Raw genomic sequence first — 24,314 nt, forward strand, 5'->3', positions numbered from 1 at the left:
CCCCCCCCCCCCAGGCCTGCTCAAGTATATCATCTCAGAGATCGACTAGTTTAATGCAGGCTGACAATTGATGGCCAAAAATTTGGGTCACTCTTGAACTGTTACGTCTGTCGGGCTTCGCAGGCTCTTCTGTTTCTGCTTCACACTTCTTCATATCTTATGCTGCATTTGCTTGCCTTGCCTTGCGACTGTACTACGAGTCTCTCAAGACTAAGTCGTCGTCGCAATGGCATCTTCACAACGGAACCCGGACGAGCTGCTTCGAGCTCTCGAGCTCCACCATGAGCAGTATGTGAAGACGCTGAGGGCCTTCCACGAGTCGGTTGGCCGCACCAGCCCTCCAAGTGGTTCTCGGATGGAGAGAGCAGGAAGCAGCGATGGCTTTTCCGGCTCACCATCACCAAAGCTCGCCTCGCCTACAAGCGACCCGATGCCGGGGCCAATACACAGAGGGACTTTTGCGAGTGACATGTCGCTCCAGGTGTTTCCGCTTCATAAACGGGTTCGGCGGCTTACCAACGAGCTGAAGGATCGGCGGCGGCTATCGGGCTTGACTAACGAGGTGTATGATGGTGAGACCGACAGCGACGACGAGGAAGACTTCATACCCTTGCTGCCGCCCACGCAGCCACAGTCTCCACGAATTCCGGACGAGAACGTCTCTACTGTCGAGAAACCAGTTGCTTCGTATTGCTTTGACAACAAGGCACTTCTCAATCATCTCAAGTGCACGGAGACCTTTAGCGAGGCCACAGTTGCGATTCTTGACGATGTTTGGCGGAGGAGAAATGAACTAGATGCTTCCAATCTTTTCAGTATAGGTTCGGACACCGGGACGACCGAGGATGACTGCTATGCCAATGCAACTTACGAAGTTTACGATGTGAACTCTGATGGATCTGCAGTCGCTCAACACGATGAGCATGGGAATGCAGATGACGAATACCTGGAGGCATCAACCGTGTGGGATACCATTAAGGATGTGAATGTCCATGGCCTAGCCGTCGGAAGAATGACCATTCTCCAAGAGCCGTCTCCGATGATGCTTGCCGGGGTTCACATGACAATGAGCAGAAACTTTGATATGGACGAAATCTTCCAGCACCTCGTGAAAAAGGACGGCAACAAAGGACAGACAAAGGCATTCATGCATCGAGCCTTCGAGCAAACACAAACACGCCAGCGAAGTTTCTTCTTCGCTTTCAAGTACTATACTGTCGTGGGAGATGGTCTAACGCCAGCTCCGTGGCAGCAGTTTGATGACCGGCCGCCAGACAAGAAATCACCCGATCACATCGACATTACCGAGTGCAGTTCAGTGCTAGCGCTGTCGTTGGAAGGAGATCCAGTGAAGACCATCAGGCTTCGTAGTCGAAGACGTCGCGGTGCACAACTGGGCGCAGTCTATGAAACGTTTGCCCCGTGGCATCTTCTCCATATACAATGGTACGCCGATGACGAGCACTCCATGCGGAGTGAAGACATCAAGAAACCTTTCTATAGTGGTCCATATGCCTTCTTGGACAGTCTGGCTGCGGAATATAGAGATGCCGTGAAGAGGTATTTGAATTTGAACGAATTGATCAGCAAGCTAACCACGCCACCGGTAAGTTCATTACTGAATCTCTCTCGAGGATGGTCACTAACACAGGCTCAGCCACAATTCATGTTTGATGGCAGATTACGTGACAAGCTACTGTTCGAAGACAAAGACTTCACCTACAGTCGTCGATATTTCTGGGCTTACAATACTCTTGGTGTTATCAACGAAGGGATCAAATCGATGACCAGCGCGTACCACGATACATTCACCGCCGAATTCTGGGCCGGCAAACATCCGTATTTGTGGCCGCATCCCGATCCCGAGTCTCAGGCTGGTCGAAATTACCTGGCGAAATTGCAAGGAGTCAGGCACGAGATTGAGAGGGCCGTAAAGCAGCTTGGGGCATGTCTTACCAAAAATGAGATGGTCCGTCAAGAAATTATGAGCTTGAGGGAACAGCTTTTCAGTGGCAGCTCAGTCAAGGAAAGTAGAAGGGCTATAGAGCAGGGCGACAACATCAAGATCCTCACAGGTGTCTCGATGCTTTTTCTTCCTCTGACCTTTGTTACGGTAAGACAGCTCGTTCTAATCACTAATAGGAATTTAATCACTAACTCAGATTACAATAGTCCGTCTTTGGTATTACGGAGTTTACCATAAGCGCCAGTGACTGGCGGTTTCCTGTCACAATGATCGGAGTCTGTGTCCCCTTCTTTATCCTCATCTTCCTGCTCCAAACACGCATGGGGATGGAATGGGTGAAGAAGATGGGCAACTTCTTTGAGACTCATCTCAGCTTTGGGGCCGTCAGTGATCGTGCTCACCGCAGACGAGAGCGTCAACTCCAGCTGCAGCATCTGAATGCTGGAGACAGCCACTCAATTTTGGCAACACGAACCAAGCGAACCATCCCGTTTCGTCGGCGGAGGAAGAGAGGTAAGGTGGCACCTCATATCGAAGTCGAGAGTATTATACAGAGCCGATCGGAGAAGAGCGTCTGGCAATCGTGGCGTAGGAAGAAGGGCGATGATGTCAGCGCTCCGAAGGATGGAAATGTTGTATAGAATTATGTTTTATGGCTGACGACTGCATATCTTAGCGGTGCGATGCATTAGATACCTCTTGACGAGTTGATTGATACCTGATTAGCTGCATACTGTCACGATATTATACGATATCAGGAGTGTCCTTCCGTATATTAGACCCGATACTATTAATACAGTACTATTCAAATCTGAACGCCTTGTAACCTGATGTTACTAACTACGCTTTTTAACGTCGCCTGGTCGCTGACTTCGCATCGCGAGATTATCAAACTCATACCGATCAATCTAACTTGCTTACATCCCATATCTCAAACGGATCGGCATCTTCCTCGCTCACTAGAACCTGGATGTTTGAGTCGCTTTGCTGGAGCTTCTCCTGCAGTGCCGGCTGCATTCTCTCTTTCAGGAACAACCGCTCTGAGTTACTGTGAAAGACTGTGACAACCACCTTGCCCTCCATCGTCGCCTTCAAGGCGTTGTGATGGGTCATCTCGCCTGTGACTATCAAATCAGCTCCAGAGTCCTTCAAGACGTCCCATCCCGAGCCAGCACAGACCGCTGCAGAATTGACTTTCAGCGAGCGTAGATCGGCTTGCTTTGGCGCTGCTACTTGAACATAACCAAGCCCGCCAAGACCTTTGGCAGCCTTCCGGACGAGATCTACCACTGAGATCGGGCTGCTGAACTCGACCACCCTACCGTATCCAGACCCTTCAAAGCCGGTAGGTGGTGGCGAAGAAGTCGGCTGTGCTACTGTGCGCTTGGATCCTGAGATTCCAGCGCTCAAGATGTCGGCCAGCCAGTCATTGAGACCTCCAGGAACGGCATCGACCGCCGTGTGGGGGCAATAAACAGCGATGTTATTCTGTACCAGCTGTAGCAGGATGCGTTGTTGAGGATCATTCAACGTGATAGACTTGAGGCCTCTGAATATGAAGGGATCTAAGCAGCGAGTCGTTAGTAGGAGCGGAATACAATGTCTTGCTCGATTATACAACTCACGATAGCTCACAATGACTGAAGCATTCTTCCGTACAGCCTCTTCTGCGACAGCAATGCTCAGATCATTCGTCAAGAGAACAGTCTTGCTCAGAGCCTTTGTCTGGGGGCCCGACAAGCTCTTGTCTGCTGGATCAATGTTGCCAAGGAGCAGTCCCACGTTGTCCCATGCTCTGTCGGCAAGCTGTTCAGGGTATCTAAGCAAATTAGCATAGCTTCGATGAGCCATTCCTCTTAGGCTGCTTGCAGTGATCTCATAGCGTCAACCACCATTTTCGTGATGGGCGCATGTTGTGGTGTCGCCGCCATAGTGCACAGAGGTCGTGAGAGGCTCTTGACGTTGTTCGAGATTGGTGCTGGTCTCGATGGTATCGAATGTGACGTAGCGAGGAGACGAGCGTGAAGATGAGATAGAGTCCTGGAGAATGTCTTCAAGGTGAACGCGGGGGTCAATGGGATTGACATTGACCTAATGGTCGGTCTTCAAAGCTTTTTTTGCCAAGGGTTGGTCGGTATGATACCTCAGAGTTCAAGGTCCTCTTGCAGTTGTTTCGTTGGTGCTGTGACCTCAGCTCTGTGGCAGCTGTCTGGGCGGCTGTTTTTGCATCGCTGCCCCACTCATTTCGCAACACATGTAGTAATAGCCCACACAACTCCCACAAACATGTCTTCCGGGCGTTTTATATACCAAGGTAGCTCTTGAATACAACTCGGGATTCATTTCTTTCCAAAGGTGATACTCCAGTATGGTGCGACCTCAGTCTGTCTTCTGTATTTATGCTGGTGATTAATGCAATTTCCGTGGGATATCACTTTTGGCGGTGAAAAGCTGCCACATCCCAGGCAACCACAACGAGAGAACGTTTGGTAGACCGCAAAATAGCAAAGAGTATTAGGAATAAGACGGATAGCGGCCAAACGTAATGCGCTTTTCTGGTGTCGGTGATATTAAATTGGTCTTTGACAACGAGTTGCAAGAGTAGGGTTAAGCGTAAGGAAGTGCCGCCTCATTGTGCCAAAATACAGACGCAAGGAGCCGTCGTAACAATAAAACGACAGAGAGAATGCTTGAAAGTGTGGCAAGAGCGACATTTAAAACTATGATAAAAATCGGCGAGATGGGCAGAGAAGATGGAGGCGGGTCAATCAGAAACTCCTTGGAAAGTACGGGGACGATGCGACTATTAGACAGCTATCGAAGCATGGCATGCCACACAGGCATGCTCTACCGACTTGGTGAAGAAGTGCCGAGCGAAATCACAGCCCGCCTGCTAGCGAAAGCATATGCAACGTGACAGCATTTCATTTGATACTGGTGGTTTTTACCAGTGTTTATCCAGTTGCTCAATCAGTTCTGGCATTGTCACTCTGATTAGGTTTGAAAACGGGACTATTATTTTGTCAGGCACTCTGCTAGTCGTGACACGGCGCTCCTTGAATCCTCAACTTCACTTACAGCCTCTTCTTGGGCCGTCTTCTACTAGTTTAGCTCGAAATCACCTCAGAGTCGATACCGGCAACTTTCTTCCCATAACCTTACGGCCATCGTTCTTTGGGCGGGGTTTATATCTTGACGATATCTTAGCGGAGGCAATTACATGGTGCCCTGCTCCCGCTAGGCCCTGGACTTCTCAGCCCTCGGCTCGTGCTATCCGGGCTCATCCACCTTGTGGCCAACAAGGTCCTGGAGCACGTGTGGCCATCTCGACATTGTCTGGAGCGTTGCAATGCAGGCTGCCCTACTCCAAGCCGGGAGGTCACGTCATGAGCTGCTTGCATCATCGCTCCCACTATAGAATCCACTGAATTCGGGCGCGATGCGCTGTGCATGAGGGGTACTAGCAGCGCACCTTCTCCGCACGTTCTTGCGCCAACAGTGCGTACGATGGGGCCGACAGCCTGATAAGCTTCGAGCAGCTTCAATACTTCAACAAGCCCATGCACCTTGCAGAGCATGTGCGCTCAATTACCCATCCCATAGGTCAATCGGAGCTTGAAATATCTCTATCGGACTTGGAAGCTTGCCAGCCAAATTGGTGCGGCCGGGACGATATAAAGATGCAGGTCCTACGTCTCTTGGCAAGCTTGGCAAAGCTTAGCAGGACAGAGCTCAACTGGAACTGGGGCCTGTTGTATTGTCGGAATTGACTTCAGAATGAAGGTCCAGATCCAGCTCGCACCCATCGCCTTCTTCGGGCTGTTTGCCCGTGCCATTGCACGAGATGTCACAGTTTCGGCAGCATCGTATGTTGGCAAGGCGACTTCGGATTCCTATCCTCCATCGGGTAGTAAGTGACTCTTATAGAATTGCCCCTGCTCAGCAGCGAAATAAGTCATACTTGCCGTCTGACATGCATCTTCTCGCCTCCAGCCGCCGTAGACTCCACAGCCTTTCCTCCGGAGCCGGAGGTCGGCTTCCCTGGACCAACCCCGACCGGAGTAGAGCCCGCCGCCGCTCAGACAGCTCCGGTGTACCCCTACAACAATGGCCCTTCTAATCAATTTCCGCTCCTGGCCCCGCAGCCACACGGCGAGGACGAGTCGTCCAAATTTGACATCAGCAGGTACTGGGGTAACCTGTCGCCATGGTATTCGCTGTCATCGGCGGATTACGGTCTGCCCGATGCAAGCCCACTTGCTCCGGAAGGCTGCACTATCACTCAGCTGCATCTCCTTTACCGGCACGGAGCGCGGTACCCGACCAGCGGCGCGGCTCCTGCGCAATTCGCCTCCAAGCTCGTGAATGCTACCGAGAAGGGGTTTGAGGTCACCGGCGACTTGACTTTCTTGTCTAATTGGACGTATAAGCTTGGTGCTGAGCTTCTCACTCCATTTGGCAGGAGCCAGAATTTCCTCCTTGGTGTGCAATACCGCCAGCTATATGGTGAGCTACTCAACAACTTCACCAAGGCAGGCGCAATCCCAGTCTTCCGTACAGAGTCCCAGGACCGTATGGTCAAGACAGCAGAGAACTTTGCAGCTGGATTTTTCGGGGTTCCGGAGTACCTTGACCAAGTGAACATCGAAATCCTCGTAGAGACTCCCGGAGTGAACAACTCAGGAGCGCCCTACGAAGTATGCACGAATTCCAATGTTGGCAGCCGGGGAAGTATTGGAAGCACCGCCGCGACGGCCTTCGCAAATAGTGCTTTCAATGCCACACTAGCCCGTTTGAACTCCCAGGCAAGCCACCCAATGCCTGAATGATTGTTCCTGATACTTATAATGGCTGCATACAGGTATCTGGGCTCAACTTCACTCCTACGGACGCGATTGCCATGCTGCAACTCTGCTCGTATGAGACTCATGCGCTGGGCTACTCGTCGTTCTGTCCACTCTTTAGTGAAGCGGATTTCTTGAACTACGAGTACTACTACGACCTTGTATGCCCCTTTCCCTTTGGGATACAGATCTTTAAGTCTGTTCGTCCAAAATCGCCATACTGACCCTTCACAGTCGTTTTACTACAACAATGGTCCGGGGTCCCCCGTCTCTGCCGCCCAAGGTCTAGGGTATCTTCAAGAATTCGTCGCCCGATTTACTGGCGAGTATCCCAAAGGCTGGTCGGCTCTGAACAGAACGTACGACAACTCGTCAACGTATTTCCCTTTGAATCAGTCTATTTACGCAGACGCTACCCACGAAGTAGTGGTCCTGGATACCTTGACCGCATTCAACCTCACGGCGCTTTTTGAAGGTCCCCCGCTCAGCAGCACAGGCAATAGGAAGGACAACAGCTTCATTGCCAGTAAGATTGTGCCATTTGCAACGCACTTCACCGTCCAGGTCCTCGAGTGTCCGAGCTACAACTCCACTAAGCAGATTAGGTTCATTGTGTAGGCTTTTCTTCCCTTTCTGTCAACACCCAATATCAAAGGCAACTACTTGCTCTCCCGGATGAGAACTAGCTAACTAAGCTGCTTAGAAATGACGCGGTTGTCCCCGTCTCAAAGTCCTATTCCGGCTGTCCGGATGACCCTTATGGTCTCTGTTCCTTCGATAACGTTGTCTCCGTTCTGAAGGATCGCATTGATGAGATTGACTACAACTACGACTGCTTCGCGAACTACACAGCAACAGTGGGGAAAAACTACAATGGCAGAGCACCAAAGTCTTAGGAAGCCTGCGGCTAATGACAATTAAGCTGTTTGTGTTATTCACCGACACAGTTAGCAGAGTAAATATGAATAATCGCTTTAGCATACACCTTGTACACCGTGAAACTCTATGATCAGACGTGTTTACTGCTCTACCAGCGTAAAAAAAAAGTTTATTCCTCAAGGGCTCAGTGTTACTGTTGAAAATCATGATACTCAATGGAGTCTCGAAACTCCGCGGTTGATTACTTAGGTATTACAGGGTTGTTAATTTGTTTAAAGGCACCAATCCTTCTTGAAGAAAAAACGATATCCTTTCTATATTAAAGTTAATTGCCGTGTTAGGAGGCAAGCCTAAATAACAGATATAAAATAGCAGTCCAAACAGCGAGACACCTGCCATAGATTATAAGAGTCTTGATGTGGTTATAGGCTTGTGATAATCTACAGGGTTGCAGGTTCTGTGCTCACGGCTAAGCTAACACTAATCCGAGGTTGCAGGAGGACCCCCACAGACACCCAAATGCAATTCCGTCATCGCGGGGCACCCGAGAGTTTTCCTCCAGCATGCACCTCAATCTTATCAGATCAGATTTGCGACATCCGCAGCCATGGCCGACAGCTCGATATCCGAAGCATCGCTGAAGGCCTCCATCACAGAGCGCCTCAAGGCGGTTCATGTCGAGGTCACAGACATGTCTGGTGAGTCTACTTCTCTGTGCAATGCTGCTCCGGAGCTTTGTCGCATCCCGTGCTCTTCAATGGCCTGGCTGACAAATGTTGACCCCCCCAGGTGGTTGTGGTCAAGCCTTTACGACATTGATTGTGTCCCCCGAATTCACTGGAAAGAACTCTCTCAAGAGACATCGGCTTGTCAATGCAGCTCTCAAAGAGGAAATAGCCGCAATACACGCCTGGACCGCCAAGTGCCAGACACCCGAGGAATACAACAAGGAAGTGGCTGCGACTGGTGCCGATGGGCCATCGCTAGATGGGACAGTAGGGGGCAAGGTCGAGGGAGTCAAAGATTGAAGCATGCCCGATTCATCTACAATGTTTGCGGTGTAAGGCGTCGTGGTTCTCTTCGCGGTTTCCAAAAGAGCAGCGGGTGTACAAACTGGATATCATTCATGAATGTTTTGAATTGAACTGGGTATATTACGCGACAACATGACCTTCCTCCTTCTAGGCGACGGTTATAAAGCATGCCGGTTGCTATTCAAGACAGCACCAGCCGAAGGCTGGATCATCTTCCCTGTACATAGAGGCGCAGATTGTGCCTAGATCCTCGCATATATAGCGGTGAGATGCAAGTCTTGGACGAAGGAGCTGTATCTGCTCTTAACAGCTGTCGTTCCTCTCTGTTGTCTTGCGATGCGACTGCCGTAATAGGGTGAATTGCCCATTCATGGCTCGGACGACCATCACGGGGTATCCTCACCTCTCAAGGCGGCCTCGCCATCCGCAAGACACACATCCACATCCTCACCTCCGACTCCCTTCTCTTTCCAAGTTTCCAGTAACCTCTTTGGCATCGCCCACTCGCTTCTCGCCTCTTTCAGCTTGCCATCTCGAACAAGCTGCCGTATCCTTTCTGGGGTTCCCAACACCTCCACCACTAGTTTCCTCGTCTTTCTCCTCCTTGCTGTCTCATCATACTTGCTATTTTCTGGTTTCGGGACCGATTGACGGAGTGCTTCTCGTATTGACGATGCTTGGCTGTATATATGTGCAATGGCCGGGTCTAGTGTAGAGGCCATGGGATTGAGAGGGTCCATATTCGCACGCATCTATGATTCGTGACCAGTCAGCACATAGACACCGGATCTCTCACTGCTCTCAATGCTCACCTTTCGTATCGTTTCCGTCGCAGTGATCAGCTTGCTGTAGTTGTCGTACACCAGCGCCTTCTTCTCGGCGTCCAGCGCCCTGATCTCTCCTAGCACGCGCGTGTACGTCCGCAGCAGCTCCTCCATACTGCTCTCCTGCAACTTCCTCGCCACGAATGCGTCTGCATCGAAAGTCTCCGCATCTAGCTCTGACGGCGCGACTTCACTATATGATGACTCGTGTGTGGTATCCCCCAGTGGATCGGTCACCTCTAGTAGTGGTGTCGTCGAGACAGATGCTGCTTTCTTTATGTTGTAGTACTCTCGAAGGGCGGCGCGATTGTTGCGCTTGCCGGTGGAGGCGGCGCTGCCTGGTTGGAGCTGCCCGGTGGCATTGGGATTCGGAGAGCCTCCCGCGGAGCGCGGAGTATCGAGGCTTGGTCTTGAGGACGATGTAGGTGTTATGATTGCTTGAGAGGAATTCATGCGCCGTGGCATAGGCGTTGATGGGTCGCGCGGTGTCGCGATGGTGGACATCTTGACGATGTGCTAGATGCTCGCCCTAAAGCTAGCGCAGCTGGCTTTATAACGTTGAATTTCGTATAAGATTGTCATATGGGCGTAGCCTTGGAAAGGATTCAAGCGCAATCGTAAATTGTCATGTCGCGCTTCAGCTCGGTTCGGCGCTGGTCTTTGATTAGCAGTTGAGTGTGAGATCTTACAAGTGACGTGGAGGCAAGCAACTTGAGGCTGACAGCTAGTGGGACCGTGCTGAGCTCCCAGCTCCACGACGCCCCTTGCGCCTCATTAACACATACTGTGTTAGCGTCTCTAGGGGCTTTAATGCCCCGCTACAGGCTAAGAGCTTCAACGATGCAACACGTTTTGTGAAGACCTTCGATTTGGGCTCTCGATTCCTCGATATCTCACAAACTTTACAATGACTGTTGGAAAGATGTGGAGGATCCTTTTCTTTTAGCAGTCGATTTCCTTCATCTTCTTTTCTGGTGAAACAGGCCGCACAAAATGGACCTTTCGAATCAAATACGCAACCAGCTGCGGACCCATAATGTCCCTCCTCCCTCTCACACATGGCTGCGCACTCTCATCTCCTCGCGCAACCCTCCACCGCCATTGCCCTCGCTGGTGATGACAGCCAAGACACGTCTCCTGGCCACAGACTTGACCACTCCAGGGCTGCTAGACCCATCCATCTTGACATCAATATGCCTACCTGCAGGCATCACCAATCAGGATGTCAAGGAAACGCGACTTACACGAGACGTGTATGTGCAAATTCTTGACATTGAGAATCTAAGCAAGAGCCGGTGGGAGCAGGTTGAAGAGCTAGAGGCTATCGAACGCGGCGAGCAGACACGCGGGCGGGAGGTCATCCGTCTCCCCGTAGGCGGCGATGAGAATAATGAGAACGAGCATGAGGCCGGCAACGAGCCACCCGCTGCTGCACAGCCACTGGCACAGAGAAATCAGGGGCGTGCCGGCGGTACTGCAAGTGCTGGTGCTCCCACGAATGCATCTGCTGCCAACGGGACAAGCAAGAACGCAACCCACAAGCTTGTGCTGCAGGACTGCAAAGGCCAAAGAGCCTACGGGTTAGAGTTGAAACGCATGGAGCGGATTGCAATTGGCAAAACAAACATTGGAGAGAAGCTTCTGCTCAAGCGCGGTACTGTTGTGGCTAGAGGGGTGATTTTGCTTGAGCCGACAAGTTGCGAAGTGCTAGGGGGCAAGGTGGAGGCATGGCAGAAGTCATGGGTTGAAGGACGATTGGCACGATTGAGGCAAGCAGTGGGAGCTGGTAGAAGAGATTGACGGCGGCACTGATGCTGAGAGTGTACCTTTATTCTCCTTTCTTCAGAAGATACCCAGTTTACTTCATACATGGACATGTCTCATGAGCCATACAAATCCTATCAACAACGATGCTCTCTAAAATTCCCACAGTTATTCAACCATCACTAGCTCGAAACAGCACTTGCTAAAGTTTGCCATCCGTATTTCGCCCATGGAGCGACCATTATGCTTGTCTGGGCATCAACAGCTTTGCCGGTCCCAGCGTAGGCCCTCGCCAGGCCTTCAGGACCAAGCTGTCCTCTTGGAGGTATTGCTTTCCGGGCAACGCCGAGAGCCATCTCACCGGGGAAGCCGTTCTCAACCTCCCCTACATCTGCGAGATTAGACCAGCCATGCGGCAGGTAAGGGTACAGCATGACGTCTGTCTGTGCTTGAGTGCGAATCTCAGTCTCGGCGTCGGTTTCTGATAATGCAGCAACAGCCTGTAGAACCTCTCCAATCTGCATTCGCTTCGAGGGGGTTATCTTATCGTTGGCGCGCAATGCGTGGAGCTCGTCGATAGCGGCCTCCTGAATTTCGGCATCATCTTCAAGAATACCCATCACTCCCAATAGAAGAATGGCTTCAACATGGTCAGGCTGCCGTTCGATAACACCAAATAGACTATCCCGCGCTTTCGCACGAGAGTCTGAAGACCCGGTTGCCCAAAGGACTTGCGCCAAGAGGCACTCAGCATCCGGACTATTCTCAGATTCTTCTAGGGCAGCCTCGAAATATCCGACTGCTTCTTCGATGTCGTGTTGGTAGTACTGCGCCAGCCCTACTGTCAGATGCGCGAACAACCTCGCCTTCTTGCGTTCGTCGGCAGTGAGCTCGTTATCGGAATCATCACTACTCAGGACAAGTGCCAGCTCTCCACACTCTATAGCTTGCTCGTAGGACCCAGCTGCTAAGTAGGCACGGGCAAGATCTATCTTTGCGAGCGCGAATCTCTTTGCCGCCAGAGGCGATTCCGTTGCCTCATAGTCTACTTCCAGATTCGCGCAGATTTCTTCAAGAGTGCCAACTGCACGGGGACTGTCAGTAATGCGTTCTTGGAACTGGGTTAGGAGGTGGCCATAAGCAAGTTCCTGAGGTTTGAGGCCACGGAGTTGGCTCAATGCAAAGATCGGCTGCAATAATGAGGCAATCGGGAGATTGGCCGGACCAGTTAGAATATGATCAAAGACCGATATCGAGTATTGCTGCCTTGTGATCAATGATGAAGATTCCGATATCTCCATAGCATGAGTGAACAGTCCACGGGCCTCCTTAGGGTCACCGTACAAGAGCGCGACGAGACCTTGACCGAGCCATGCATGCGCATAGTCAGGGTCTGTGGACTGTGCTCGTGTGAATGCCTCGTTCGCTAGTTGAAAATCGTTCTGAATGAGTGCCAATGTGCCGAGATTCGTCCACGCCTGAACACTACGTTCGTTGAGATACAGACTCCGTACGAACGAATGCTGAGAAACAGCTGGATTGATTTCACTTGTAACAACACCCAAAGCGTTCCAGAACTCAGAATTTCCAGCCTCAAGCTCAATAGCTCGCTTGAAACACTTGATGGCAGCCTTGATATATCGACTTGACTTCTTGCGCAAAGATGTGGGCAGACAGACATGTGCTCGATACTCTCCCCAGCCGAGATTATAGTACGCAACGGCTTGAGCATGTATATCACTTGCACAAGCATGTATAGCACGTTTGTGAGCGAGGATGGTAGCATGGATACACCGGGTTAGGTCAACACCGACTTTCTCGTCGTCAGCGAAAATACCCTCGGCAAAGATGACGCCTGTGCCCACGCCGTCGACTTCCTTGAGTAAATCATAGACTGGGCTCTTATCGTCTGTCCCAAGGATAGCTCGTATAACTTGTGTAGGAAAATCAGTGACCCGACCTTGGATGCTTGAGAAGACGGAGCAGGAGTCCGCCACAACTTTCCAAAAGTTGAATGTTTCCACGAGGGAGGTCGGGGCTTGGGCCGAGAAATCCAACGCGTCGCTCGCCAATCTAATGGCTTTGCCAAAAAGACCTTTCTCCACGCAATCCAAAGCATTTTCAACCATTGTTTGAATGAGCGCGATCGCGACGCCCTCTTCTTGAGCCCGCTCATCTATGACAGCCTGATACAGATCAATGGCATCGTCAAATTCTCCAAGTTGTCGTTTGACGTTAGCAAGCATGAACTTGGTGAACCAGATGTCCCCTACTTTCTCCGGATTCAGCTCATCCTCAAGCTTCTGGGCATGGGCAAGAGCTTTTGTAGCAGCGATATGTCGACCGGAGCTGAAGTAACTCTCTCCAAGACCGACCCAACAATTGTAATCGTTCGGCTCTATCTTTAGGGCCGATTGAAACGAAACGATGGCCTTATGGTAATCCTGTTTGTTCAATTCTGCAACACCTAGCGCAGCAAACGGCCAGCTAATGCCCTTTCGTTTTGAACCAGGTGGAGGCCTCACTTTGCCAGAATCAACAACGCGGCGAGATATGAGCTCGACTTCATCCCATTTTCCGCGGTCAGCATAAAGCCGTGCAAGTCTTTCTGCAGCAAGAACCTCTGATGGTGAGAGCTCGACAGCATGCTTGAAGGCCCTCTCTGCGCGCTTCTTGTCCTTGGCATAATCAGCGAAGAAGATACCCAAGCTTGTAGAAGCCGGTGCGAGATTTGGGTCGTTTCGCAAGGCATCCATGAAGATTGCATATGCACCTTTGCGACTCTTTCGAGCTGCTACCGAAGTATCGAGATTCCATACGCACGTTCCCAGGCGATACAGGGTTAATGCCAGTAGTTCCTTGTTTGGGGGTCGGCTTGAAGTGATCAAAGGGAGAGTTTCCTCCAATTCATCTTTACTCGTAGAGTAGTCGCCTTTTAGAGCCTTGACCCAGGCTGCCTCCGTCCTTAGGCGAAGGTTGTTTGGGTCACGTTTCATAGCTCGCCCGAAGAAACCGATGGCTTCATCGTAATCCTCCTCCTCCTCAAAGACGAGACCGACGCCGATCAACGCTGGTGTTGAGGTTGCATCATGTTCAAGAACTTGGTCGAAAAGTGTCTTTGCCTCTTGGTGATTCCTCGGAGATTGGTAGTAAACAAGAGCGGTTCCGAGATACAAAAGATAGGCGTCCTCAATATTCTGTAGGCTTAAGCCAGTTTTGACTCTCTCTCCCTTGAGATTCTCAATGGCTTTGCGCATCAACTCTACATTGCTCTCATATTCTTGTAGATGTTGGTAATATTCACCCATGAGGCGATATGCAAATAATGAATTAGCTGTGGCGATGCCCTCGGTCATCATTATCAGCCGATCTTCTTCAGTCAAGGGGATTACGGATGTCGGTGCTCCGCCATCCTCGTCATCTTCGCTTTCGTCCTCCGGAACGTCGTTAGAAGTCACATTTGGGGCCTCGATTTCGTACTTCGGAAATGGGGAAATGTCGCTAGTGAGAAATCCTGTGATAATCTTGTAAAGATCGCTGTCGAAAAAAAAGGTGCAGTATTCTTTAAGAATACCAACGTCCCATTCCTTGATCTCCTTGTAGTCCTTCCAGTCGATGGCGATATCCCAAGCCAATTTAAAAGGATGCTTGATTATCACCATGTCATCGGCAAGCTTTTGCACAACTAGGAGCTCTTGTGTTTTGGCAGGTCCAGGAGGAAAGACGAGTAATCGTTCGTAGCAATGCTGGAGTAACTTCTCCTCATATTGGCGTCGTACATCATCATCTGCCGTCCAGTTAATCAATTCGCGGTAGATATGGCCCAGCTTGCTTTGGCCCAAAACTTCTCTCTTGACTTCAATGGTGACGTCGCTGATCCTCGCCCCGATCCTCGTTCGGCGTTCTCCAATGAGTGTGTTAACACGCTTCTTCTCATCTGTCTCAGTTATTTGAGCTATCGTCTCATAAGTTTTCGCAGGATGAGGTACACGGCCCTCCAGTGCCGGGTAGATGGGGCTGCCGGGCAAGATGACCTCCAGTGCTTCAACATATTGTTGACGGTCTCCTTGTACACGTGCGAAGTCTATGAATTTGTCGACCGTGTCTTGGCATTTGTACATCTCATTTGCATCCCGCCAAATCTCCGCCAAATGTAATGCCGCATTCTGAAATTCTGGGAGCTTCTTGGCTCCTTGTTTCTCATACAGCTTGATGAGGCCTTGCCATGCCTGCGGGTCTGCTGGCTTGAGCTTCGTGGCTGCCTCATATGTCTTCTCGGCGTCGGAGACTCTCCCCTTCTTATCAAGCGCAAATGCGAGGAAGATGTGGGCTGGATGATTCTTTGCTTCTCGCTGGAGGAGACTTTGTGCTTGCTCGATGGCATCATCGAACTTTTGCTGACGGACAGCTTCGCCAATGGCTTTCACCGCAGCTTTGGTGCTCGACATGTTCACCGCGTTCTTTGAGACGCATTCATCTCTCTACCCTCGGCGCAGCGATTTTGGGGGTGCTTTGCTTGCCGATTGATTGCGGTTGCTGCGATAAAAGTCAGGCTGCCTGGATGTTATGAGGGGCCTTGTGAGATACCTACCTAGGTATGATGAAATGTCTACAGTTGGTGTTATAGAAGCCCAACCACTAAACGCTCCCTACACCCATCTGGAACTGCCGCCCCGCCATGTCTTCTTATCGGTCCCGCCGGACGGGATGAACGATAGACCGTCGCCTTATCGCCCTCCAAAAATTTCTTGGGTGATACTTTTTTTTGGAAGCGTGAGTCTCAGCTTCAACCATATGGTATCTTGACCAGAAGAATTTCGCCTCTCCAAACAGGATTCTCAAGATGGAGTCAAGCCCTCCCAAAAGGCGGAAGCTTGAGCATGACCACGGAAACGGGTCAGGTCAGAACAATAGCGCCTTCGACTCCGCAGCCACTGCTGGATTGTTCAGGCCCAGCACATTTATCCTCGAAACAGAAGAGCTGCTCAAGGAAAGTCGTGTGGAATATGGCAAGACTTTTGCAAAAGCAGATGACCTTCTTCGCCAGCTTAAGGGTGCAATTGAGTCTATAGACTCTCACGAATCGCTACCGGTCAGACTAAACCCTCCAGTTTGCCTCAATCATCATTGTCTAACAATGCTATAGATTCTCGAAGCTAGCAAGAAGATTGCGAAGAAGTACAATGTTCATGTTCCCTTCCCTGATCCCAAACCTACCATCGATGCGCCATACAAAGTGTCATTCGAACAGCCATCTCATATCAATGTCGTGGGCAGTTATGTCTCGAAAACAATGATCAAATCCCAGAAGAGTCAAGCCATCGATATGATTGTGGAGATGCCCAAGGAAATTTTTCAGGAGAAGGATTATCTAAACCACAGATACTTCTATAAAAGAGCATATTACTTGGCGAAACTAGTTGCGGCAGTTCAGAAAGATCTTGATGGGAAAGTACAACTCGCCTACGAGCACATGCATGGCAATGCTCTCCTGCCCATCCTGGACGTCACACAAGAGGAAACGGCCAAGATAAAAAAGAACGCTGTGAAGCCCCAAGGAACTGTTCGGAAGGTAGCACCAACTTTTCGGGTGCGCATCATACCTTGCTTTCCCGAAGGCCTGTTTCCTAACACAAAACTTCTCCCACTCAATAATTGTATCCGAAATAACAACTCCGAGAATAAAGATAAGATACTATCACCAACGCCATTCTACAACTCTACCCTGAAAGCCGACGGCTGCTACCTACCATATCTCAGAGTTTTACGCCAGGCAGAGAAGTTGTGCGGGTCATTCAAGGATGCATGTATGCTGGGCCGGATCTGGCTACAGCAGCGAGGATTTGGCAGCACCATCACTCATGGTGGATTTGGTCATTTTGAATGGTCTGTTTTGACTGCGCTGTTGCTGCAAGGTAGTGGCAGTGAGCGCGTTGCTTCACTTTCTGCCTCCCTGAGCAGCACCCAGCTGTTTAAAGCAATCGTTCAATTTCTTGCTACAGCTGATTTCTCTCGAAAGCCGCTGGTTCTGGGAGATTTCAAAGAAGGCAGAGAGAGTTTGGTTGGCCCGACTATCTTCGACTCCTCCCGGCAGCACAATATTGCCTTCAAGATGAGCATGTCATCTGCTACCTGGATGCACCAACATGCCAAATGGACACATACTCTGTTGGCTAATGATCTGGCTGAGCAATTCAATCCTACCTTCATCCTCAAAGCAGATATTCCTCTTCAAATATTTGACCTGATGGTGGCTTTTGACGGTGATGATGTTTCCGGTCAACAGGACGTCATTGACTATCGAGGGTCTTCTTGGGTTCACACTGAGAAAGTCTATAATGTTTTGAAGAAGGCTTTGGGAGATAGAGCTTCGCTTATTCATGCCTTCTATGGGCATGAAACGCCTGAATATGTTTGGGACGTCACATCATCCCCACCGCCTCAATCTCCACGAGTTTTTATTGGCATCATCTTCGACCAGGCCAACATGACCAGGCAAGTAGATCACGGTCCTTCAGTGGAAGACAAGAAAGAGGCGAGGAAATTTCGACAATTCTGGGGTGACAAGGCGGAATTGCGCCGGTTCAAAGATGGCAGCATTTTAGAAAGCCTCATTTGGACGCAGTCTTCTGCAGTTGGCTTGTGCGAAGAGATCGCCCGTTATGCACTGAAATTTCATCTTCACCTTGAAGGAGATGTCATTCGCTTCTACGGGAATGATTTCACTTCACTTGTGCCCCTGAAGTCGTCAGATGCCCCGAGCTTCAGCGCGGCAAGAGAAGCATTTCGAACATTCGAGCAAGACCTCCGCAGTCTCGATGATCTTCCTCTTCATGTCAGACAGCTGAAGCCAACAGGATCGGAAATGCGGTCATCTTCCATCCGGCCGCCATCTTTGAACACTCTGAAACCCCCTGTGCGACCGATGGATGTAGTCATCTTCTTCGAAGCATCCGGCAAGTGGCCGGATAACCTTGCTGCCATCCAACGAACGAAGGTTGCAATCCTGCTCAAAATTGGTTCTCTTCTTGAGGAATCCAAGCCTGGTGTGACGACTCACATTGGACTGGAAGATGCTAAGAGAGACATTGAGAACCTCGCGTTCCTGGATGTCATATATGACAGCAGCGCTGCATTCCGCCTCAGGATTCACAGCGATCTGGAGGAGACTCTGCTCGAGCGGCGGACGAAGGACAAGACTCTGGAACAGCACGTTCGAACTGAAGGTGCTCAACTGTTGGCAACAGTCAAGCGTCTTTATACACACCTACCGCTACACACCCAGGTTATTACAACGTTCTGCAATCGTTTCTCGGCTTTGTCCCCAACAATTCGCTTGCTCAAGCAATGGTTCAACTCACATAAGCTGGGGTCCCACTTCCTCGAAGAGTTTGTAGAACTCGTTGCTCTACATATTTTTCTGGAACCTTACCCCTGGCAGGCGCCGTCCAGTGCTATGGCTGGCTTTCTGCGCGCGCTCTCGTTCCTGTCTCGGTGGGATTGGCGAGTTGAGCCACTGATTGTTGATAGTTCTGAGTCACTTTCAGCCGTCGATCGCAATGCAATTGAGACAAGATTGGAAGCATGGCGAAAAATCGATCCCAATATGAACCGTACGACGCTCTTTGTTGCCACCTCGCATGACACGTCAGGAACTACTTTCACCTTTAACAATGGTGACCCAAGTCCGTCAAAGGTTGTAGCCACGAGGATGACAACCTTGGCTCGTTCGGCGTGCAAGCTTGTCAAGGATGCGGGTTTGGAGCTCGATTTGAGAAGTCTGTTCCAGCCTTCTTTACGAGAATATGACGTTCTGATCTATTTGGACACCAAGTTGGTCAAGGGCATTGTCCGAGGGGACGATGGCACGAAGAGCTCGCAGTTTAAGAATCTTGATGCAAGAACAAGTCAAACGCCGCTACCTCTTGCGCACCATCCGATCACTGCCTTTTTGAAAGAGCTGAACCAGCTATATGCTGGCCCTCTAGTCTTCTTCCACGGTGCACCAGACGACCACATTATTGCTGCTATATGGAATCCTCAGATTCAACGGCGGTCGTTTAGGGTGAACCTACCATGTTCATTCAAGCCTGTGGCCACCAAAAAAGGAATCAACAGCGATGACTCAGAAAACGAGAATGACCTCGTGGAGGTCAACCGTGAAGCCATCTTAGCTGAGATAGCTAGGCTTGGCGGCGACGTGGTAGAGAAGATTGAGATAAGAAGCGTTGCAAAATAAGGGGTTGTGGTCTATACCCTACCCTTGTTGTATCGCAGTTTTAGATACCCTTGAAGAATTTAAGTGTTCAATTATGACTAAGATCGGGATTTTATTTGACTTCACTGAACTTGTTTCCCAAAGAAATCCCTGGGGTTCTCTTTTCACAACAACATTAAGTCTAACAAGTGGAACAGACTTCTTATAAAGTGCGGATTTTGGTGACATCGTGACCAGTATCCAAGGGATCCAGATGTTCGCAGGTGACAGGTCTTTGCTGTGGGGTTCTCCTCACAAGCTTCTGCCAATTAGTCTCTCCGTGGTCTGGTAGCGCTCGAACTGCGGTGACTCTACGAACCGGCCGTCGCTTGTCGGCCCGCACAAGCGTGCGGAATCGGTGGATTGTATCGTAGTTTCAATTTAGATTCACTAAGCGATTCACCCGTCGGCTGCATCCATGTGACGGCTTCATCCTCGCAGGAATTCCTTCCCCGCCGCTTGACCGGCGCGGGATCGCATGTCGAGCCGTTTAAATAGGCATGAACCCCTTAAGGCGGGAGGGTATTGACACAAGCACTTACAGACCTTAAATCAACAACAACCCTCAACCATGCGCTGGAGTCACCCACAACAGCGTAAGTAGACGGCCTTACAGAGAAAGACGGCGACTCTCACCTGACTACGATTGATCAAACATAAAAAGGAACGAGCTAGAGCCCGCGAAAAGAGGACAGAGTGAGATTTCAGGCAGAAATTATCGGTTCGCGACATGAGTGCTCCGGCGGTTCCAAGCTCTGCCCAAGGTCATACTCCGAAGTATGATCCAGAATACTGGAAGGTAGTTGCGCCATCCAAGACAGGATGGGTACAACCCGACTTCAAAGATGCGATCGACCTGCGAAACTTTACAGAGCCCCTCTTGAGGAAGTTCTTCGATAGCATACCGGCTGTTGAGGGTATCGTCAAGACCGCAGTTGAGGTTGAGAGCGTTGACGGCGCAAAGGTCAAAGTCGTGCGCTTTGCGACCAAGGAGCAAATGGAAAGCACGGAACTCCTCCCGGCTTTGCTCAATATCCACGGTGGTGGAATGATCAGCTGCGATGTTGACATGTTTTCGCCTCAAATAGCACAATATGCTGCCGAAACAGGAGTGCAGCAGTTCTCAGTGGACTACAGGTTGGCCCCGGAACATCCAGCTCCTGCGGCCGTTCACGATTGCTATGCCGGATTAGAATGGTTGGTCTCTCACGCCAAGGAGCTGCATGTTGACCCAGCTCGAATTGGTGTCATGGGAGATAGTGCAGGCGGTGGGCTAGCAGCTGGGACATGTCTGAGGGCAAGGGATCAGGGGCTATCACCGCCCATTGCCAAGCAGATTCTGGTGTATCCAATGCTAGATGATCGCACGACGACTAGGTATCCTGAAGACTGGCCTTTGCATGCATTCTTGAACTGGAAGTTCAAAGATAACATTTTGGCGTGGAATGCATACGTTGGAGAAGACAAGGTTGGAAAACCAGAAGCAGACATCAGTCACTACGCCTCCCCAGCTAGAGCAAAGAGTGTAGAAGGACTGCCACCCACATATATTGATGTGGGTGGTTTAGATCTCTTCAGGGACGAGTGTCTTGAGTATGCTTCGCGGATTGCCGCTGCAAACATCGACCTAGAATTCCATCTATATCCCGGAATACCCCATGGCTTCGAGAGTGCTGGCGACATACCTGTGGTGAAGCGGGCTCGAGAGAATCGGGTACGAGCAGTGAGGAGCCTCTAAGCAGTAGAAGAGGGCTCTGGGGGTGGAAATGAACGAATTTATTGTTTCACGTAGTCACTTTTGCTGGCGAACTACCAAACATCGAGGTTGCTAACATGTTTGAACTGATGTATAGAGAAGCGTAGCAGGAAAGGCACCCTGTATTTTAGTAAGACACGTTTATTGCGATGACAGATGAGAGAACTATTATTGAACCTCATTTACTCCCCTTATTGCCCAGGTAGGTAAATACTTCACGCGTCTCATTGAGATGTGCTCGGGTTGTGTGGGAGTGCTGGCAGCATATCCCTGCATAAGACACCTATGTAAGCACTACCGATTTAGTAAACGTTGTTTTATGATAGGTCTGCCCCATTCACGTTGCTCAGTCTACGGGAGATAAAATGATGTATTAAAATGGCACAGGTCCCGTGGTCTCCACCTCAATTGATGGTTAAAAACCGAGCGGCACGTAATGAGAGGCGCCGCCACGCTTCGTATGATCCTTCAAGAACCTAGCAGCATATCGCCAGTCATGCTCAACGGTTAGTTTTACATTTGTGTCTTCAAATATTTTACACCTATTGAGACGCCCGAGTTACTTTTTATCATGATTAATTATTCCCTCGCAAAGACACTTACCGAATCGCTCCTCGCATATTAGGCGTTGCTTGATGACTTGACATAATGCCATCTTCACAGTTCTTCACAGTCGCTATAGCGGCGGCTGTGGCCTTCGTCTACTTCATTGGACTCGACTGGTGGAGGTATAGAAAGTTGACGATGAACATGAAAAAGCTTGGAAAGGTAAGTGATCTCGACCTTCATGGCTGACGGGTAACTGTACTGATTTAAATGTAGCCAATGCTCTCATGGAATCCTGTTTTTGGTCATTTGTTGGCTGTTGGAAAGCTGTTCCAAGCTCTTCCTGTTGGTGCCCATAGTTGTTACCTCATGTACAAGATCACCAAAGAGTACTTCCCCGATGGAGCGTTCTACTTCGATGTCTGGCCATTGATGGATCCAATGTTAGTCATCACAGAACATGAGATGGCTAATCAGGTCATGTTGCACCCCAAGACAGGGGCTCGGAAACCAGAAAGTAAGCAACTTTTGGTGTTTATTACCTTCACTTACCCGCTGTGATTAAGAAGTTCCCGTTCCGAACCTTCTTAAACTTATAAAACCACCTTGAGGCATCAGCATCCAAGCTTTTTCTACCTTTGACTAGTCCTAAAAGGCAAATACTGACTCCAATCGTTGTAGTGCTGACGGGTTGGTTTCACATGATTTCAGGAGGACCCAATCTCTTCGATTTGAACGCTGAAGAGTGGAAAGCCCTCCATAATGTGTTCTCGCCTGCGTTCAGTGTGGGAAATATAAACAAGCAAGTACCTCTGATGGTCGACCACATCCAGATTTTTCGAGGTATTTTGCAGGAGAAAGCGAAGTCAGGGGAGCGCGTGAAGCTTCAGCCGATGGTGGTTAAGCTTATCACGGACATTATTGCAGAGTCTCTCCTCCAGATCAAGATGGACAACCAAAGATCTAGCCATCCTCTGGCTGAGACTATGACTCGACAGCAGGGTTATAAAGAGCAACAGCCGTCAAACCCTGAGGTTATCGTCAACTGGTTCAACCCCTTCCGGAGATATGGTATATGGAAGAATAGCCGTCTTTTGGACGAGAGCATCCGAGATCAACTTATGACACGATTTCAAGCATGCAAGTCAAATAGAGCCACCGGGCAAAGCGAGACTTTCCGATCTGTCATTGATCTTGCTATTGAGGAGTATCTAGACAGGCCTGGCAACGCGACTGCTGAAACGCCAGATGACAGCTTCATGAAGATGGCGACACAGAACATGCGAATGTTTTTCTTCGTCGGTGGCCCGAGTACAGCTGGGATAACCGTCTTCTGCTACAACAACCTGCAGAGAAATCCTGAGGCATTGGCGAAGCTACGAGCAGAGCACGACGCCGTTCTTGGTGGAGACCTCGATGCCGTGCCACGTTTAATTGCGAGAAGCCCTGCCTTACTAAACTCCTTACCTTACACACAAGCCGTGCTCAAAGAGTCCTTGCGCTTGTTTCCTATGGCAGACGGCTTGCGAGAAGGTTCAGCCGAGTGCGTGGTGGTAGATTCCCAAGGAAACCGATTTCCTACTGAAGGCTACAGTGTGCTTATCTCTCATCTCGCGACCCAAACAAATCCTAGGCACTGGGTTCGGCCCTTGGAGTTTCTCCCCGACCGGTGGGTGGTTGAGCCGAGCCACGAATTATACCCACCAGTTGGTAGCTGGCGTCCATTTGAGGTCGGCCCTCGAGCATGTCTCGGGCAACAGGCCATCATGACGGAGGTCAAGGCGGTTTTGGCCTGTACTGCGAGAGAGTTCGACTTTAAAGACTGCTATCCGGAGCTCGATGGCAAACGGCAGATTGACCTCAGTGCCGTCTTTGGGGAAAGAGCGTACATGGTCGAATCTGCAACGGCATATCCGGCAGGGCATTATCCTTGCCGGGTATCATTAAGTGGTTATCGAGCTCATCAAAACATTGAATAGATCAAAACCATAGCAGTTATCATATAACTCATTTCATTCTATCGTACACCGTCTCTCTTGCTGTGCATAACCCCTGTTTCCCTTTGCATCTTGGGTGTAAGAATAATCGAGGCGATGCCTTTCCTCAAGCCTAATATTCCCGGTCGGTCCAGACAACCAAGGTGTGTAGGCCAGTTCGAGCATTCGGGAGTATCAAAGTGATCAAGTATATCTTTCAGATCTTTACATTTTGATATAAATTGTGGGCGATACAGTACAAGCAATCAAGGGGAGATGATGCATTGGAATATGGGGAATGCAGGACATGAATAGAAGACCTCATATTGGAGGGTAAAATCTGCAAATTCAACAGCGTGCAATGATGTGGATTTCAAACACGCTGATGCCCTTCAGCAGCCAAAGATAGAAATGAGAGGCATGCTTTCGCCGAATTGCACGCGCGGGAAGAGTAACAATACAGTGGAT

The 24,314-nt window shown here is 50.1% G+C and overlaps 9 protein-coding genes across 9 annotated transcripts; 6 read left to right on the forward strand and 3 right to left on the reverse strand.

Moving 5' to 3' along the window:
- Positions 1–281: 281 nt before the first annotated feature.
- Positions 282–2,607, forward strand: UCRPA7_2485 (putative gtpase-activator protein for ras-like gtpase containing protein; the record flags this gene model as incomplete). The annotated part of the gene is made up of 4 exons (XM_007915095.1): positions 282–288; positions 906–1,606; positions 1,658–2,113; positions 2,173–2,607. The coding sequence occupies 4 exons, from the start codon at positions 282–284 to the stop codon at positions 2,605–2,607; spliced, it is 1,599 nt and encodes a 532-aa protein (XP_007913286.1).
- A 262-nt stretch (positions 2,608–2,869) lies between these two features.
- Positions 2,870–3,817, reverse strand: UCRPA7_2486 (putative ngg1p interacting factor 3 protein; the record flags this gene model as incomplete). The annotated part of the gene is made up of 2 exons (XM_007915087.1): positions 2,870–3,531; positions 3,592–3,817. 2 exons carry the CDS (start codon positions 3,815–3,817, stop codon positions 2,870–2,872), a joined length of 888 nt encoding a protein of 295 aa, XP_007913278.1.
- Positions 3,818–5,743: 1,926 nt separating this feature from the next.
- UCRPA7_2487 (putative phosphoglycerate mutase-like protein) lies at positions 5,744–7,706 on the forward strand (the record flags this gene model as incomplete). The annotated part of the gene is made up of 5 exons (XM_007915083.1): positions 5,744–5,876; positions 5,960–6,663; positions 6,828–6,971; positions 7,045–7,424; positions 7,514–7,706. The coding sequence occupies 5 exons, from the start codon at positions 5,744–5,746 to the stop codon at positions 7,704–7,706; spliced, it is 1,554 nt and encodes a 517-aa protein (XP_007913274.1).
- Positions 7,707–8,296: 590 nt separating this feature from the next.
- UCRPA7_2488 (hypothetical protein) lies at positions 8,297–8,717 on the forward strand (the record flags this gene model as incomplete). The annotated part of the gene is made up of 2 exons (XM_007915044.1): positions 8,297–8,387; positions 8,479–8,717. 2 exons carry the CDS (start codon positions 8,297–8,299, stop codon positions 8,715–8,717), a joined length of 330 nt encoding a protein of 109 aa, XP_007913235.1.
- Positions 8,718–9,475: 758 nt separating this feature from the next.
- On the reverse strand, positions 9,476–10,051 carry UCRPA7_2489 (hypothetical protein; the record flags this gene model as incomplete). The annotated part of the gene is made up of 1 exon (XM_007915086.1): positions 9,476–10,051. The coding sequence occupies one exon, from the start codon at positions 10,049–10,051 to the stop codon at positions 9,476–9,478; it is 576 nt and encodes a 191-aa protein (XP_007913277.1).
- Positions 10,052–10,540: 489 nt separating this feature from the next.
- Positions 10,541–11,347, forward strand: UCRPA7_2490 (putative mediated genome instability protein rmi1 protein; the record flags this gene model as incomplete). Its single annotated transcript, XM_007915070.1, has 1 exon — positions 10,541–11,347. One exon carries the CDS (start codon positions 10,541–10,543, stop codon positions 11,345–11,347), a length of 807 nt encoding a protein of 268 aa, XP_007913261.1.
- Positions 11,348–11,493: 146 nt separating this feature from the next.
- Positions 11,494–15,759, reverse strand: UCRPA7_2491 (putative antiviral protein; the record flags this gene model as incomplete). Its single annotated transcript, XM_007915061.1, has 1 exon — positions 11,494–15,759. One exon carries the CDS (start codon positions 15,757–15,759, stop codon positions 11,494–11,496), a length of 4,266 nt encoding a protein of 1,421 aa, XP_007913252.1.
- A 2,477-nt stretch (positions 15,760–18,236) lies between these two features.
- UCRPA7_2492 (putative pre-rrna processing protein utp22 protein) lies at positions 18,237–19,550 on the forward strand (the record flags this gene model as incomplete). The annotated part of the gene is made up of 1 exon (XM_007915042.1): positions 18,237–19,550. The coding sequence occupies one exon, from the start codon at positions 18,237–18,239 to the stop codon at positions 19,548–19,550; it is 1,314 nt and encodes a 437-aa protein (XP_007913233.1).
- Positions 19,551–20,298: 748 nt separating this feature from the next.
- Positions 20,299–21,306, forward strand: UCRPA7_2493 (putative arylesterase monooxygenase protein; the record flags this gene model as incomplete). Its single annotated transcript, XM_007915041.1, has 1 exon — positions 20,299–21,306. One exon carries the CDS (start codon positions 20,299–20,301, stop codon positions 21,304–21,306), a length of 1,008 nt encoding a protein of 335 aa, XP_007913232.1.
- Between the last annotated feature and the right edge of the window lie 3,008 nt (positions 21,307–24,314).

The sequence above is a fragment of the Phaeoacremonium minimum genome (assembly GCF_000392275.1).
Source record: "Phaeoacremonium minimum UCRPA7 unplaced genomic scaffold PA7_03_scaffold_162, whole genome shotgun sequence".
NCBI lineage: Eukaryota > Fungi > Ascomycota > Sordariomycetes > Togniniales > Togniniaceae > Phaeoacremonium > Phaeoacremonium minimum.